The sequence below is a fragment of the Salvia splendens genome, chromosome 12 (genome assembly GCF_004379255.2).
Source record: "Salvia splendens isolate huo1 chromosome 12, SspV2, whole genome shotgun sequence".
In the NCBI taxonomy this organism is placed as follows: domain Eukaryota; kingdom Viridiplantae; phylum Streptophyta; class Magnoliopsida; order Lamiales; family Lamiaceae; genus Salvia; species Salvia splendens.
In genome coordinates this window covers 11,049,684-11,067,715 of record NC_056043.1, presented here as the reverse complement: position 1 = coordinate 11,067,715, position 18,032 = coordinate 11,049,684, and the positions used below count along the sequence as shown (strand labels likewise).

General features: G+C 37.5%; 2 protein-coding genes across 2 annotated transcripts; one reads left to right on the top strand and one right to left on the bottom strand.

The window, feature by feature from the left end:
• The first annotated feature begins 4,694 nt into the window (after positions 1–4,694).
• LOC121757135 lies at positions 4,695–6,306 on the top strand. Its single transcript, XM_042152635.1, has 3 exons — positions 4,695–5,630; positions 5,766–5,840; positions 5,928–6,306. Exons 1-2 carry the CDS (start codon positions 4,863–4,865, stop codon positions 5,838–5,840), a joined length of 843 nt encoding a protein of 280 aa, XP_042008569.1. The 5' UTR covers positions 4,695–4,862; the 3' UTR covers positions 5,928–6,306.
• A 7,799-nt stretch (positions 6,307–14,105) lies between these two features.
• LOC121757535 lies at positions 14,106–14,810 on the bottom strand. The gene has a single exon (XM_042153063.1). The coding sequence runs from the start codon at positions 14,808–14,810 to the stop codon at positions 14,106–14,108; it is 705 nt and encodes a 234-aa protein (XP_042008997.1).
• Between the last annotated feature and the right edge of the window lie 3,222 nt (positions 14,811–18,032).

Genomic DNA, 18,032 nt, shown 5'->3' with positions numbered 1-18,032 from the left:
CATGCAACCAAAAATATGAAATTAATTCAAATAATTAGCCAAACACGAACTCTCGCACTGGAATTTGCAGTAAAAGACTAGCAAAATTAATAAATTTGTAGAAGCAAAATCTATTTGATCGATTAATCGATTAAACTAATTGACTAATGCATAACAATCAATATCATAGTATTTAGGGCATCCACAATATTTAAGCTTATGGAGGTGTCCAAACCACAAAAAATTGGCCAAGGCCACAAAACTTGGTCAGACCATGAAAAAAAACTTATTCACCCTAATAGTGGACAAGCCCAAACCATAAATTAATTATTTTTTCATTTTTCATATATTTTAATTTAATTAGAATAAAAATTATCGGACTATAATAATTATAAAAATGCATAATTTAATAAAAAATAATTGAAACCAAATCTTCGTTGTATTATAGAAAAGGGGAAAATTATACAACAAAATTTTTATAAAAAACACTAAAAAAATTGTAGAGAATGAAAATTAAGGGTGTAAAATGTGTGGAATGAGGTATTTATAAACAATTTTCGAAAATATTAAAAAAAATCGGAGTTGGGCGGAGCCGCGGCTCTCGGCCGCCACAATAGGGCGCCGCAGCTCTCGCCCAAGAGCCTCGGCCGAGCCGTCACCGTGGCTCTCCCATGAACCCCCCCCCCTGCGGCCCTCCATGTCCTCAGCAATAGGGAGCCGCGGCTCTCCTATTGTGGATGCTCTTAAAGAGCATTAGCAATAGGGTCGGAATTCCGGCCGGCCGCATGCGGTGAAATTTCCGGCACTATTGCATTTGGCCAAAGGAGGGAGCGCGAGCAGTTTTTTTTTTTTTAATTTAAATATATTATTCTATCTTTTAATACCCACATTGTTCTTCTGTTATTGCAGTATTTTAATCCATGTTATTTGTTTTTTAAATAAAAAATTAAATAACAAAATATGAAAAATAGTGAAATAATATAAGCTTTGGTAGATTTTGGGGCTGACGCTATTGCAGGTGTTGGGGTTGGAATTTAAAATGCTGAAGTGACATGGGAAAAATGAATTCTTGCTGATTTTGGGACAATTTTTATGTTCAACATCGTGGATGCCCTAGAATGCAAATAAATCACATAAATGAATTAAATACCAATACATTATTCCTACGATTAGTTAAACATATCGTTGATAATTCTAAAAAAAATTGAAGATGACCTGCTATTGCTATGTCTTCGTACTGTATCGCAATTCTTTTAATTTGTTTCCCGCAATATTTATTTGATCTTTGGGTTGGCAAACTAATCAAATAACATAGGGTTTCACCATAATAGAGACAAAACTTTAGCTCCGGAAAGAGCTGAAGAATTTGATTTCTAAAAAAAAATAAGAGAAGAATTCGAATTCTCCCTACAATAGAGAAATCTTGAAAAATTATGACTTACGGGATTAGAGTTTTTGTCTCATGTCTAACCTACTATTTATAAAGTTATAACGGTTGTACAAGAGATCCATGGAGGTTAGACTAGGTCACACTAGTTGCACTTTTATTTATTAAATTGAGCTTCAATTTAATTCAATCTCAATAGAGTATTATAATCAGTTTCTACGATAAAATAATGTTATTTGACGGTTCAATCCCAAAATTACAAGCGATCCAAGATTCCTCTTTAATTTAGTTATTTCTCATATAAAAGATAATAATATCAGCTAACTAATTTTACTATGCTATCTAACTTTAATTAACTAGCATCTTTTATCAAAGAGTGGTCTAGTTCAAGACTAAGTGAGACGCATTCCTTTTTGCTACGTCTCAACCTTAGTGAGACGTTTTATTTTTTTAGCAATAATTAACTCAGTCAGCTATCCTACTTTATCCTCCTATCTCTCATACTTTGTTCTTTCTTTCTTATTCTTACTCCCTCTGTCATGGTTAAGTGACACATTTCTTAGTCGGTATGAGAATTTAAGAGTTGTTGGTTTATGTGTTTAATTGGAGAGAGAAAACGTACGTGCGAGTATTAAATGTAGAGAAAAAGAAAGTTGAATACTTTAATTGGAGGGAGAAAAAGTGGTTGCGTGTATTAACGGGATAGAGAAAGTTTCCAAAAATAAAAATATGTCATATTATTTGAGATCAACCAAAAAGGAAAGTGTGTCATCTTAGTTGAGACAAAGGAAGTACTTCATTATCCTTTTTATGTTACTTTAGTCTCTCTTTTGCTTTACTATTAATAATTTAATTAACTAAACACCTATTACACAATTATCTACGTCTCACGTCTCACTTAGGCCGGGAAGAAGGATGTATTTATTATTCATGTAATAAGTTATAGCTGCTCGAGTTTACTCGAATTATAAAATCCGTTTTGAACACATCATAGGATATTATCAAATTGTACTCTGCGAGGACATGATTTTGGGCATAACAGTCCTAGCATCTCTAGAAATTAATCACCACTTTCCTAAGATATTGGGATTCTCGGATTAAGAAAAACTTGTACCTTTTGATATATCAAAACAGTGCATAGTGAATGTCGTGTATCAATTTTATATATAAAGATTAAGAAATAATAATCACCACAAACTTTTCTTTCAGTATATAGCAAGCCAAACCCATCTCACTGTTAGATCCATTCTTTGTTATACCATACTAGTGTCGTTAGTCTCATAATATAAAGAGACTTTTAGACTGACAATGCAACCTTCACCAATAGAAGTCTATCTACATTATGAAAATTTGTTTTACTTCTATAAGGTACCAACTCGGTCACCTACTGTAATAACTTATTCTACTACCTAGTACTCCACAGTGCATAAAATTTAGACTTGTTTACTTTTAGACATTAAATGCTTGTAAATCATATTTTAAATGAATAAGCAACACAACATGATTAAGTTACTTCTTTCATATCGAGTAAAAGTGAGTTTGGAAATTATTGTAAACACGTCAATTCATGCATCATCATGGGTGCATGCAATGGCGGACTCATGATTTTTATTTTTTATACAAGGGGGTCCAAACTACTATTAATAATTGTTGCTTATATATAGTATTGACTACGCCAAAAACAACCTGACACATTATGGAGCTACAAGAGAGTTAAATGAAAAGTGGTAGATAATTTGAAAATGAATAATATATATTAAAAAAATATACGATATAATGTCAACATAAAATAATTCAGAAATAGAGTTTTTAAATTAAAATCATTACTTTATGATCTTAAATAACAAAATCTGCACAAATAAAAAAATAAATAAAAATTTATACAAAATTGCTTAATGTGATAAAATAAATAATTAATAACATGAATTAACTCTAAGAAATAAAAAAAATTAATTAATAAAAATATTAATTAATAAAAAATGAATCAGCAACAAGAAAATCTATAAAAAAACACAAATGTATTAAACTGATTGTAAGAAATCTAAAAAAAACTACAGTAATAAATTAAACTAGTTAATAGAAACACATAAAGAGTTAAAACTAGTAATTAGAATTAAATTAGTTATAAAAATTAGAAATCCACAAAAGCCAATAACATGAATCGAATCCAGGATGATACGATCAACAATCTGAACTAGCTAATTACTTTGTAGCATGTTGTATAATTACCTCAAACAGTCAAATGGCTGGGGTCCCACAAACCCCATGCACCCACATAGAGCTGCCGTTGGGTGCACGCGAGCTGAGTCGTCCTAGCATCGATTCAAACAGTGGCGAATTCAGAACCCGAATATGGAGGAGACGGAATTAAATATATAAAAAATTTAATATAATATTAAATAATAATATTAATTAATATATTAAATAAAATATAATAATACAAAACAAATACTATAAGTTAATAGTAAACATTTAGACTCTATAAATATTTCAAATATTTATTTTGATATGCAAGTAATAATATGCAATAAAAATCACATAAAATAAGTATTTTATAATACTAATAAATAGTAAAATGTAGTACATCAAATATTTTAAAAAAATTATTTAACTTAGTATAACAAGATAATATGTGTAAATAAATAAAAATATAGATCCATAAAATATTTTAATGGGTTGATTTGGTAATAAGAAGTCATTTGAATTCATAAAATAAAGAAAGTAAAGTTAAAAAAAAGAAAACAAAAATGCTTGAGGCTTGATCCACGAACTTCTTAGTTAAAAGACGAACAACACAACCACTAGGCTAGTAACTTCAGTATGACATTCATTGAAAACCCATATTTTTCTACGCACAGAGGGGGTGATTTTGCTATTTCCGGCTCGACCATAAGGGATATTTAGGCTCTTCTGATGATCGGGAAGGGGCGATTGTGGCCTCCTGCCCTCCTAGATCCACCGGTCATCCAAACCCATCCCCAATGCAGTTAATCCAAATTAAAATTAAAATTAAAATATTTTCATTTAATAATATATTTTTCAATGTAGAACAACACAATTTTCTTGAGTAGCCCATTTTCCCTCTTATTTGAATCTATGTAAATATGATTGGTATGCTTTTTTGCATATATTCCTATCCCTAATTATTTATAATAAATTTATAGGGAATAAAAGTGTAGCAAAAAAAGGTCGCGGACCCTAGCCATTTGATCAACTCGAAAACGTTACGCGAGGAGAGGGCGGACACGATGAAATGACGAGAACACCCCTCAACCTCCGTATATAATATTGGTTGCCTCCGTCCGTTCCCGGCGATTTTCCCATAATTTTGCTCCCACCGCAAATTAGGAGAATTGCGAGAGAAAAAATAAAGTATAAGTATATTATATATAAGCAAACAAACCCTTGTGTGCTTCAAATTCCGATAAATTGAAGCTCCGAGATCTCCCAGACTGTGTGTGTTTTGTATGTGTGCGAGATCGTGAAAAAAATCTTCATGGCTATGGGGACGGAACGATCCAAGGCGTTGCACAATTTCACGATGCCGTGCGGTCTCCGCTGGGGCAATCACCGGATCCTCCGCTGCATGAGGGTCAACTCTGACGCCCAAACCTCCCCGCTCCGCCGCCACGCCGCCGGCTCCGATCACCACCCAATCCAGCAGCGCCGCACCACCAGGGAGCGGAATAAGGACGACTTTGTCAACGAATCGCCCAAATCGTGCGGCCGTGGATTCTCCGAGGACGCCGACAACGGGATTGCGGCCACCAGGGAGAAAGTGATGCTCGATCTCCAGACAGCGGCGGATAAGATGAAGGATGCGATCTTCAAGGAAGGCCTCGAGGAAGGGGAGGTCGCCGCCTCCCTGCCTCACCCGTCCCCGCCGCCTCCTGCCGAGGCTGAGGGTTACTGCCCCTGGAATTTGAGGACGCGCCGAGCCGCGTGCAGAGCCACCCCTCCGGGAAGGAGCAGTGGCGACTCCGCCGCCGTCGGCGGCGGAAGCGATGTCGGCGGTGGGAAGATTTTCAGGATGGATTTGCCGCTGCCGGCTGGATCCTCTCAGATTCGGTCAGGGCAGAAATCGCCGATGCGTAAGAGTGACGACGTCGGTGCGGCGGCGGCGAGCGGGAGGAAGAGAGAGCGGGAGAAGTTCTCAGTGGCGCTATCGAAGCGAGACATCGAGGAGGATTTCTACGCGATGGTAGGTCACCGGCCGCCCCGTAGACCGAAGAAGAGGCCGAGGATTGTTCAGAAACAATTGGATGTAAGCCTCAAGTTCCAAATTGACCTAATTTCTTCATAGCTTGATTTGTCTCCGATTGATGATTGATCGTGCATCACTGTTCCATTGATTGATCTTTCCAATTCTGATGATATATTGAATAATTGAATTTTGCAGACCTTATTTCCGGGATTGTGGCTGACGGAAGTTACAACAGACATGTACAAGGTTATTGAAGCTGCCCCTCATTAGGTGAATTGAAAGCTTTTCGTTTCAATGTCAAGATTTTTGCCTCTCTGAAGTCCTGTTTTGGAGTGTGATTCATGGCTCAATTTGCAGTTTTTTCAAAGGAGATAGGATTCTTCTTGCTCGTTTACTGATTGATTTTGGAGGATGTACTGATATAGAGGCTTATTGCACCAGCATTGTTCATTCGGGGTTGGCGCCAAGTGCCGAAATTCCTCGTGGTGTTGAAGGGAAAGGTTTATAGCTGCTTTGCTTTAGGGATTCTGATTTTTGCTTCTTTCACTGCTTATAATTGTTCATATATATGTTTCTCTTTTTTCATGGAATAAAGTTCACATAGTGGAAAAGTAAGTTAGGGATTTTTTTCTTTCTACTTTCTCTCAATTGAACTCCTATCCTTTATGTCTGATATATCCAACCTCAAAATTATCATTTTTAACAAACTGCAAGCAGTATTTACTGTCTTTTTGTACTTGGTGATGATAGCTGTGATTTCTGCACATAGTTTCTCTGGTTGATTATTAAATTTATCAGAAATAAGATGGTATGTTGGTTTCTATTAGATTGAGGAGTATTGATGGATGTTACTTTAGTAGTGTTGATTTTAATGGCATTTCTCTCAGTGATGGGGAGTATAAGTTATAACTCCTGTAGGCCTTCTAAGACTTCAATTTCTTAGCAATGCGTGGAGAAGCCTCGAGCTCTTTCTTTTGTTAATTTTTGCCTATACCACCCTGAAGAAACAGAGTTGAACATTTCAGATTTACTGAAACTATTGAAGTTATTTGGAAGCTACTTTTGCTTTTGTATTGTTGGAACTAGAAGCATTAGCTTTCTAGTGCTGGTAAGTTAGAGATGGGATTTCTGATTCTCGAGAGTTTGATTTTCATTAGATAGCATCTCTGTTTCTTCCTTCTTCCCCTTCCTCTTTGGTTTTGATCTTATTCCCTGTTTATGTTTCTTGATGCATCTGCTGCCTTTTTATGGCTTCAGATTTCAGATATCATGTTCTGAAATCACACCCTCCGACACAGATCAAGGAGGTGCTTCGTGGTCGATTCCGGTAGGTTTTTGGTTCACTGAAACATACTCTTCTAACTGAAAACATACTTTTTAGTTAAGATCATTTTTATGAATATTGAAATTTGGAGGTATAACTTTGGGGTGGACTTTGGTTCGTCCTTCCCTAGATTTATTATTAGGAGTACTATTCAAATTTAGATGTATCTTGATTAGTTGAGTTGATATGAGTGATTGGTTGGGATTTGTGAAAGTACAGAAGAAAACGAAAAATATTTGGAGTGGTTTTGGAAACTTTTGTTTCAGGCAATATTTTCGAAACTCAAACTCAACCAAATTGTGTTTTTTTCTTGATTACCTACTCATGTATTTGTTGTCACGTATTTCCTCCATTAGCCATTAACTATTCCAATTTTTTTTGTACACCATCCAATAAATGTATGTAATTAGGAATTTTAGTTGAGTTCGGTACAAGTTTAAAAAAATATAAATAATATAGGTGGAAAATAAAAATATATAATGTGAGTCTAATTTTTATTAGTTTTATAAAATGTGAGTTGAATGAGTTAGTAGAATATGAGACATAGGGGTGTGATCGTTGCTAACTTTTCTTAAGTTGCTAACTTGCCAACCCATCAACGCAGTGTATTAAAAATGTCAACACGATGATACTGAAATGTCAACATAAACTTAAGTTGATATTTTAATACATTGTATTGACATTGATATTTAAATGTCAACACAGTTTATTAAATAAAATGTCAACACAAATATGTGTTGACATTTTTAATACACTACGTTGACGAGTTAGCAAGTTAGCAATTTAAGAAAAGTTAGCATTTTAACGCACCCCATGAGACATATATATCGTGTATAGTAAAATTGAATTGAGACTCCTAATTGCAGACCGACTGAAATTGCATACTAGAACTTCTAACTATGGATGGAGATATCACATTTAGGTGATGACACCAATTTTAAGAGATGTTTTTTATAAGTGAAGATAGAAAATATATTTTTAAATATTAATGTTAGATAATTTTTTTCAAAAAAATATGATATATTTTGTGAGGCAAACTAAAGAGAGAAAGTGAGACATTTACATTGGAGCGAATGAAATGCATTATTTTGTGATGGAATATCTATGCCAAATCCCGTGAACTTGAAAATTCGTGGAAAAAATCCAACTTTTTGAAAGTTTCATGATATTAAGGACCAATACCCCCATAACCCCATTATATAATTACATGTATATCATACACTGTGATGGCAAACAATATCCCACATTGGAGAATGAACAAGAGTTGCAAGCATATAAATGAGCTACCCCAACTCCATTAGCATGAGGCCTTTTGGAGAGTACCCCAAGAGCAAAACTGTGAGTGCTTTGCCCAAATCGGACAATATCATACTAATGTGGAGTTCGGGTGTGCGCCACCGATCCCCAATTTGATAATATCCTATGATGTGAGTCAATTTTTGTGCTATTATTCTTCTTCTTATAAAAACAGTCTTTTTTTTGTCATTTTAATATTTTCCATTAAACTAACCCTTTCTATATTTGGTAAACTTTTCTTTCTTAAGGTAAACTTCATTTTCCACTACCAATACTCCAATAGTCCAGTTACTTTTTCTTTCTATCTTTATCATATTTTATCAGTTCTGCATTAAAATCCATGTTGTCTCGAAAGTCTCTATTTTTTTTGTGGACGGAGAAATGATCGTTTAATTTAGCTAAAACTTAGACCATCTTCAATGATAAACTAAAACTCAAAATGGTATAGGCAATTAGCTCCAATGGTACTCTAAAATCAATCCCATTTTTTGGTTTTTGAGTAAAATATATTCCCTTCGTCCCACAAAAATATGCACTCTTTTCTATTTAGTCGGTTCAACAAAAGTATGCACTTTCTAATTTTGAAAACTTTTTTCTCTCTAATGAGGTGAGACTCATTCTCCACTAATAATACATAAATTACTTTTTCTTTCTATTTATTTCTTATTTTACTAATTATGCATTAAAACTCGTGTCCAACAACAAGTGCACACTCTTGTGGGACGAAAAGAGTACCTATCTATCTATAGATTTACACTAACATAAAACCAAAATACTTTTTCAAATCTTGTGAATACAAAACATATTCTCCATATAGATTATGTTTTTTTAAATTTGAGTTAGTATAAATGATTGGTATAAAATGACTATTTAATATAATATTTATAATAAAATAAATTTAAATTTGATGTAAATAATTAGATATACTCTTAGCAGAAATATAGTCCTACAAATTCGTTATTCCATTTTTAGCTTTTTAATTTAACATATTATTTGACATTTACCCAATATAATATATATAGTGACTCAACTTTCAACCTATTTATTAAAATTAAAAATATAGTACCAATTAAATTATAGTATTTAATCATTTTAAAGTCCAAGTTAGAGAAAAAAATATTGATGGACATTAATAGTCATTGAGCAAAACATTATAATTGACCGGTCATTGGTGATGTGATTTACACTAGATGCCTTGTTTATATTTCAATCAATACTCTATCTTATTTGATACTGCCTCAGCCTCATTTAAGATATTAATATTTTCTTTTAAATTTGCTCTATTCAAAATATTCATTTTTATATTTAAAAATATTTATTTTATTTTATTTTATTAAAATATTTAACTATTTTTTTCTCCCCACATATTCCATTTAACAACCGCTCTTAAAATTTGGTATCACTAAAAAAAATATAGATATCTTTAGTAGGATGGAAGTGTTGCACCTTCCCATTTATTATGCTAAAATGCTAACACTGTACCACAATTATTATCGTACTTAAATTGGCGCACCCTGTAGAGTTAGCTAATGATGTGCTATACTATTTGTTAACCTAATTTCAATTAATTAATGAAGATTATACTCTCTCCGTCTCATAGTAAATGTCACACTTTCCCTTTTAGTTTGTCCAACAAAAAATGTGACATTTCCTTTTATGGAAAAAGCTCCTCCTCACATTAATATAAATATATTATTTTCTCTCTCCATCTAACACACAAAACAATATCGGCTAAAATATCGTGTCATTCCCCAAGTGTGCCATCTACTATGGGACGGAGGGAGTATTATACTCCCTTAATATGCGAATAGAAGTTCTATTTCTTTCCGATGCAAGTTTTAAGAAATGTTAAGAAAAGTATGTGAAAAATAGTTAGTGGACTATTACTCTTACTTATATATACTCTTTCATCCTAACTAAATTAAGTCATATTCCTTTTTGAGATGTCCCAATTAAGTTGAAGTGATTTCTTTTTTTGGCAAAAAATAAAACATCTAACCACTCTTACTTTATTCGATTACCTACTTTGCTTTATCTTTATCTTTCTTACTTTATTCTCTTATCCTACTTTTCAACACACTTTCTTAACATTTGTGCTAAAAAGTTTTGACTCAACTTAGTTGGGATGGATGAAGTATTAGAGCATCTCCAATGGCGGCGAGCGGACAGGCTAGCCGATTCCCGGTGTTGGCCGGTCCGCTCGCCGAATAATTGGAACCGGCGAGCGCCATTTCGGCGAAAAAATCGGCGACCCGACGCCGATTTCCGGGCGCTGGCCGATCCGCTCGCCGGTCGGCTGGCCACCATTGCAGGCTCCCGATCGGCGAGGGATCGGCCAGCTCAATTTTTTTTATTTTTCGAAACACTATATATACGCGATTTGCATGTCATTTTCATTCGCACCACTTGTTTTAACGAGTTTTCTCTCCATTTTAATTTCTGTACAAGAGCAACAACGTGAAATGAGTAACGCGAGTGGTAGTAGTGGTGGTAGTGGTGGGGATGCTGAGGAGTACGAACGACAAATGAACGAAGAGTTGGAGGCCTATACGTCTCGTGAGATAAACCGGTTGATACAAAGGGCCTTGCAGCCGGCGGTACCTCGACCTCCACCCGTTGTCCACTGACGAGCAGTGATTGATCGGGATCACGTAGCTGCACATCAGCGGCTATATGAAGACTACTTTGCGGAGAAGCCGCGGTTTGGGGCGCCTCTTTTCAGGCGGCATTTTAGGATGCGTAGGACAGTGTTTATGCGTATCGTTGATGCTTTGGAGCGTCGATATTTGTGTTTCCGGTTCAGGTACGATGCGGCTGGCAGACCCGGCCACACACCTATACGAAAGTGCACTGCGGCAATCAGGCAGTTGGCCTACGGAGGCGCGACAGACATGTAGGACGAGTAACTCCAAATCGGTGAGACGACTGGCCTGGATTGTCTGAAGTATTTCTGTTAGGGCGTCATTGAAATATTTCGTGATCATTATCTTCGAAGCCCTACCCCTGAAGAGTGCCAGGATCTGATATAGATGCACGGGGAGAAGCATGGGTTCCCCGGGATGTTGGGCAGCATAGATTGTATGCATTGGGAGTGGAAGAACTGCACCGCTGCCTGGAAAGGGCTCTACACGACCGGCTACAAGGGAAAGAATCCCACTATGATCCTCGAGGCCGTAGCTGATTACCGGCTGTGGATTTGACATGTATATTTTGGGGTAGCCGGGTCGAACAACGACCTCAACTCGTCGCCCCTTTTCAACGAGCAGTGCCAGGGCGTCGGTCCGACCATCAGTTTTATCGCCAACGGGAACCAGCATGATATGGGCTACTACTTGGCGGATGTGATATACCCTAGGTGGCCCGTCTTTGTGAAGACGATCAGATGCGCATCAGATGAGAGGAATGCCTACTTTGCGGAACGGAAGAAGTCGACGTGCAAGGACGTGGAGCGCGCATTTGGTGTGCTCCAGTCTCGATGGGCGGCAATTAGGGGTCCAACCCGTTTGTGGCATGTCGACTGCATTGCTGATATAATGTATGCATGTATTATCCTGCACAACATGATTATCGAAGATGAACGTGTACAACTGACTAGTTGGGCCAATGACGATGCTAATGAAGCCGGCCCAAGCCACGGCGTGGCCGCCCCAACGTACGAAGGGGGGTACCTCACGATGAAGTCGGCCGCCTCAAGGCACATGCCGACATGCGCCAAGTGGATGCTCATATTCGACTCCAAAAGGATTTAATTGAAGAGTTGTGGGCGCGGAGGACTGCACGTAGTTAGATTTTTTTAATTAATGTAATTTTTTTTAATTAATGTAAATTTTTTTAATTCAAATATTATTATTGAATTTTCCCGTATCTGTGTGGTAAATTTAATTCCGTATTTTGTGTGATTGTTAAGTATTTATTTTTTATAATTTTGTTTATTGTAGCTTGCCTATTGCTTGTCTAGTTGCTTGTCCTGATGATGTGGCATGAGGAGTTTTAGCCCTGATGATGTGGCAGGAGGAGTTTGTGGCTAGCCTATAGCTAGCCTATTACTACTGTGGATGCTCTTAGAGCAATCACAATAGCAATAGCTCCCCCAAAATATCTCCTGCCACATAATCAGCTAATCTCATGGCCCTCTAACATCCCTCCTAGCCTCTCACAGCCCTCCCAACAACCCTCCAATTAATTATATCCAGAGAGAAAATTTATACTCAGAAGAATGTGAGAGGTGTGAATAAAATGGAGTGCCATGAGTTGTATATATAAAGTTGAAATAAAATATTTTAAAAAATAAACATGAAAAATGGAAAAAACGAGATTCCTATTAGTGGAATGTGAAACTTATATACCATTTATAGTAAAAGAGAACCGAGACTTTAATTGCGGATGAAACAAAATGGAAAAACGAGACTCCTATTCGTGGAAAGATGGAGTATTACATGTTACTCCCTCCGTCCCAAGGAAGATGATCCCTTCCTTGGGCGACACGGGATTTTATGCAGTTTTATTTTATGTGTTAAGTGAAGAGAGTAAAGTAAGAAAAATGGAATAAAGTAGAGATAAAATGTGTTTTCATTTTTAGTAATGAGTCATCTTGGTTGGGACAAACTAAAAAGAAAAGTGAGTCATTTTCAATAGGACAGAGGGTGTATTATATTATATCATATTAGTATATTCTATAAATGGTTATGGTATCAAGGAAACAGCCAAATGGTACGACTTCTTAACCAACTAGATTATATCCCATTCTTTACCTAATGACTAGAATATCATCCACACAAAAAACAAAATATTTAAGTTTTACAACTGTTATTATTCTTTTTCCATCATATTCATTCTAATCAATGAGCACACCCTAACATATTTTTGGTCAAAAGTTGAAGGCCTAAAACATTAATGTTGGTTTGTAAAGTGATTTACAGAGATAGCACTTTTGCAATCATTGATCAATATTCTCTTACTACTTTTCATTGGATCCAATTCAAATCTTGTCTTGTTGTACCATACAACTAATAGCATGTATATCCTCACTTAGAAGCAAAGCAATATTTTCAACTAATCCACAAAAGAAAGCCTCAGAGCATCTCCAATGGCGGACGTCCGGTCGGACATCCGGTCGGACGTCGCGACGGGCGACCGGGACGTCCGCCATTGTGGCGTTTAGGGTCGGATACGGACGTCCCGTGAGGACGTTGGGTGTCCTCGGACGTCGGCGCGACGGGCGGGCGGACGTCCGCCATTGTGGCGTCCAGGCGGACGTCCCGTTTTTAAATTTTTTTTAAACTCTATATATACGGCTCGTCGAATTTTATTTCATTCGCACCACTTGTGTTAACAAGTTACTCTCTCTACATGTAAATTGTTTTATTTGTAAATGTATGATTTTTTTTTTATTGCGGGATGTCCTAGTGGGAAGGGCGATGGGAAGGGCGGACATAGGAGGGGATGTCCTAGTGACGTGGCAGTGGGATGAGAAGTTCTAGTGACGTGGCAGGAGGTGTTTTTGGGATGTCCTAGTGGATGATGTCCTAGTGGGATGTCCCCACTGGAGATGCTCTAAATTAAAGCAAAAGGAAGAAAACAACAACTGCCAGCTACACTATTTCAACACCACATACTTAAAAGCAGGATTCAAATTAACGGAACACATGCACATGATAAGAAAGAACCCATTGAATTGAATTAGGACGCCTTTTCTTTTTGAATTTTTACTGCTCTAACTTCCATTTTCGTTTGCAGCATTCAATGGTTTATCTTTTAAATAATAAGTAAAATTAATATTTTACATGTGATGTGGAAACCAATGGTTTCCAGATAAGCGGAAATAATTCAATCACAAGAAATATGGAGATTTCAAAAGTAAAACATTCAATCTGTACAAGTTTTAATAAAAAAAAATAGAAAATAAAGTGTTAGTATCATTTTCTCTTCTTCTTTGATTTTTTACTTGAAAAAAGAGAGCCGATTCCGAATAAACTCACAGTATAATTTGGGGCAATGTTCAAAACTGGAGTAATCCGAACTCCATTGTTGTACGATCTGCTGCTGCTCTTCCCCAGCGACGGCTTATTGTAATGGTAGAATTGATTATTAAGCCCCGGTGCCGGAGAGCTTCGCCGATTAATCGGCGCTTCCCGCATCGAATTCTGCTTCTGCATCACTTTGGCCAATCCCCAGGGCTTCGGATTGGGAACGGTTCCCGTGGAGTTGCTCCGCGTTAGAAACTGCAGCGGTCGCAGCAGGCCGCCGCCGCGATCGCAGTTGACGCTGCTGCTGCGCCGGAATTGCCAGAACGATTTTGCGATTGGTTTCTCCTCATCCTCGAGGAACTCGACGAGCCGCTTTTTCTTCGAATTTTTGTCGTTTTTGTTAAAGTTTGGGGCGATTTGAGTGGGTGGAGCGGTGGATTTGATGTGGACGGGGAGGGGGAGGATTTTGCCGTTGGCGAAGAGCTCGTCTGCGGAGGAGAGTTGGAGGTTTTGGGCGATGTAGAAATCGAAGTCGATTGTAGGATTCAAATGCAGGTGGATGTGCGATTCGACGGGGACGAAGTCCAATTCGTTGAGATCGTGAGAAAAGGAGATTCTAGGGCTGAGAATTGGAGTGGAGACATCGACCGCCATTGATGGAGAATATGAATTAGAAGAGTGAATGAATGAATTTGAGGATATTTATGGTATAGAGGAGTGAGGAGGGAGAGACATGGAGATTGACATTTTGTTTGATTGAGGAAAAAGAATGAAAGCGATTGAATTTAAGCACCGAAAGGCTAAGGCATCTATCTCTTTGTAGCTGTTGAGAGCTTCCTTTTATTAGGAGAGAGAGAGAGTGAAAGTGCATTATGATGTTGGGTTTAATAATAAGGTGTGGTGATAACTGATAACCACGTCTTACCAAACTATACTTGAAAGTTTAAAAGCTGTGCCCGCCTCAGGAACCAGTCACACCAATGTGCTCACCTAGACGTCACCACGGTTCGTGAACCGCCGGTTCCGGTTCAAGAACTGGTGGAACCTGAACCGGCCCGGCCAAGACCTCACGGTTCCGGTTCATGAACCGTGAGCCGGCGGTTCACTTGAACCGGCTGAACCGTCGGTAGTCATCTGGTTCCGGGCCGGTTCGGGCGGTTCGGCAGTTCATCCGATTTTTTTTTACATTATAAATTGTAATTCAAGTTTAAAATGTAAAAAAAACTTGCGTAAATAAAATTAGAATGAAGCGATGTACAAATGTAATTTTATTGATACAAATTACAACTTCAAAATTATAAATTACAACTTTAAAATTACAAATTACAAGTTAAAATTTACGAATTACAACATAAAAATTAGAAATTACAACTTCAAAATTATAACTTACAAAAGACTTAAAGTCTTCATTACAATTTACAAAATTACATATTCGAAATAAAGGGGAGAAAAAAGAAATAAAGGAAAAGGACTTGAGCTCAACTTAAATTTAAACTTAAATATAAAATTTAAGTTGAAATATAAGTTGAGATGCCTACGTATCCTCAATGCTCAATTGCATTTTGGAATCAAAGTAGTTCTCTTACCTTGCTTACCTATTTGGCTTGATCGGAGGAATTGACGCATACTCTTCTTCATCGGGGAAGTAGTCTTGGTCGGGTTGTACTACTTGATTGTCCCAATCCGGTTCTTGGTCTCTAATTTCGGCGGAGCACCAACTCATACTCATTCAAAACTCATACTCATTCAAAACTTGAATAATTTCGGCGGTTGCGTTATCAAAACCAACCGAAAATATCTTGTTGCATAACTCATACTCATTCAAAACTTGAATAATTAAAGAAGCAATTGCTTGTGCGGTGTGTGGGGAAGGAAATTGTCTAAAACCAATCAAACGTTTATTTAAAGACCAACTATTGTCTATAAAATGACAAGAAATACCCATGTAAGAATTTCGTTGGAAAGAATCCGTCCACACATCGGAGCAAATATTAACTTTGTGCCCCAAGGTGGATAGAAACTTTGCAATTTCCATTTTTTTTATCAAAATACTGCCGGTTGTTAGATCTTTGAGCAGTAGAGGGGGGAATTCTTTTTGCAGCAACATTAAAAGCTTGTTGCATTGTCATTTCATATTTTCTGTCATTAAAAAAATTGAACGGCAAATGTTTCATTGCCGCCCATCTTACCATAGTATCAGTAACATTTTTGGGGTCATATTTAAATAGAGGCGTACCTGTTTGAGACGATGAGCCGGAAGGGAAGTTGATTTGGCTTTGGGACTTAGTATGCCCATATTCCACGGGGTGTTTTGTCTTCAAATGGCGATGGAGAGTACCATATCCACCACCGATTCCAAATGGATAGACTTTATCGCAATAATTGCAATATGCTTTGAACTCACCTGTGTCCACGGTAGTGGTCGGATCATTAGGATTTGAAATTACAACCGGTACCTTCTTGTAATGTTTGGTGAAGATATCGGATTTCAACTTGGGAGGCATCTTCTTCTTTTGTCGTCCTGCGGAAGGAGGAGGAGCATCGGCCTCCTCATCATCATTTTCGCCTACGTCGCCGGTGCTAGAAGGGGGGAATTGATGCGATCCATCATCGCCTTCGTCCGACGATAGATTCACATCGTACTCGAACCGCGAAGCCGAATGTGAATGCCTATGCCCCCCTTGTTGGTCGTCGTCGCCGAGGGCAAGTAACAAGGCCGCATTTTGATCTTCTTCCTCCTACGAGAATTATACGACTAAGTAAAAATACTAACATAAAAGTAAAACACATAGTCCATATACACATATTTAACATAAAACATATTAAAACTTAGAAGTTTAGAACTTACTTGTACTCGAAGAGCGGCTCGCCTTCCCACCTCCTCCGCAACTTGTGCTCTAGTAGGGGCACGACGACGACGAGAGTCACTTTGATCTTGGGCAATTCCCTTGCCCCGATCACCACCACGACGAGATGAAGACATGATATTATGGAAATTGGAAGTAGAGAATAGAGAGTAGTGTTTATGTGAATATAATAACGTGAACAAGAACAACGTGAGTAAATTATGAGCGCAAATAACGTAAACAACTTGAGAGAATGAGGATGGAGAATAGCGAAATTGAGATTGAGAGAGAAATTCTTATTAACACAAGAATGGGGTAAGTAGAAATGAAGAGGAGGGGGGTATTTATAGGGGAAAATTGTGATTAAAAAAAATAAAAAAAAATCAAATTTTCAAAAAACACGGCGAAACCGCCGGTTTTCGATGGAACCGCCGGTTTTCGGTGGAACCGGCGGTTTCCGTCCACGGTTTTAGTCAAAACCGGCGGCCGCGGGAGTGGTTTCTGAAAAGGCTAGGGAGTAGGCCTGAAATTGTGTCGGAAACCGCCGAACCGCCGGTTCTGAACCGGCGGTTCCGAACCACCGGTTATGGTTCGCCAAAATTTGGAACCTGAACCGGCCTGTCGGAACCCGCGGTTCCTGTGCCGGTTCGAACCGCCGACGACGGTTCCGGTTCCGGTTCAGAACCGCCGGTGACGGTTCCGGGCCGGTTCAGCCGGGCCGGTTCGGTTTGGTGATGTCTATGCTCACCAATGTTTTAAAAACCGGACCGACAAGCGAACCGGCGTCATTACTGGTTCACTGGTTCAACCGGTTTATTGGTCGAACCATTGGTTGAACCGAAATACTCTTTATATATATATTTATTTATTTAGTAGTAAATAATAAAATTTAATCAAATGTTTTATCAATAAATATTATAGTATTATACATTTAATAGTATTATTATAGAAAACAAGTCTTGTACTAGTATATTAGAATATTTAATGACGTTAAGTTTAAATACAATAATAAATTATAATACACAATATT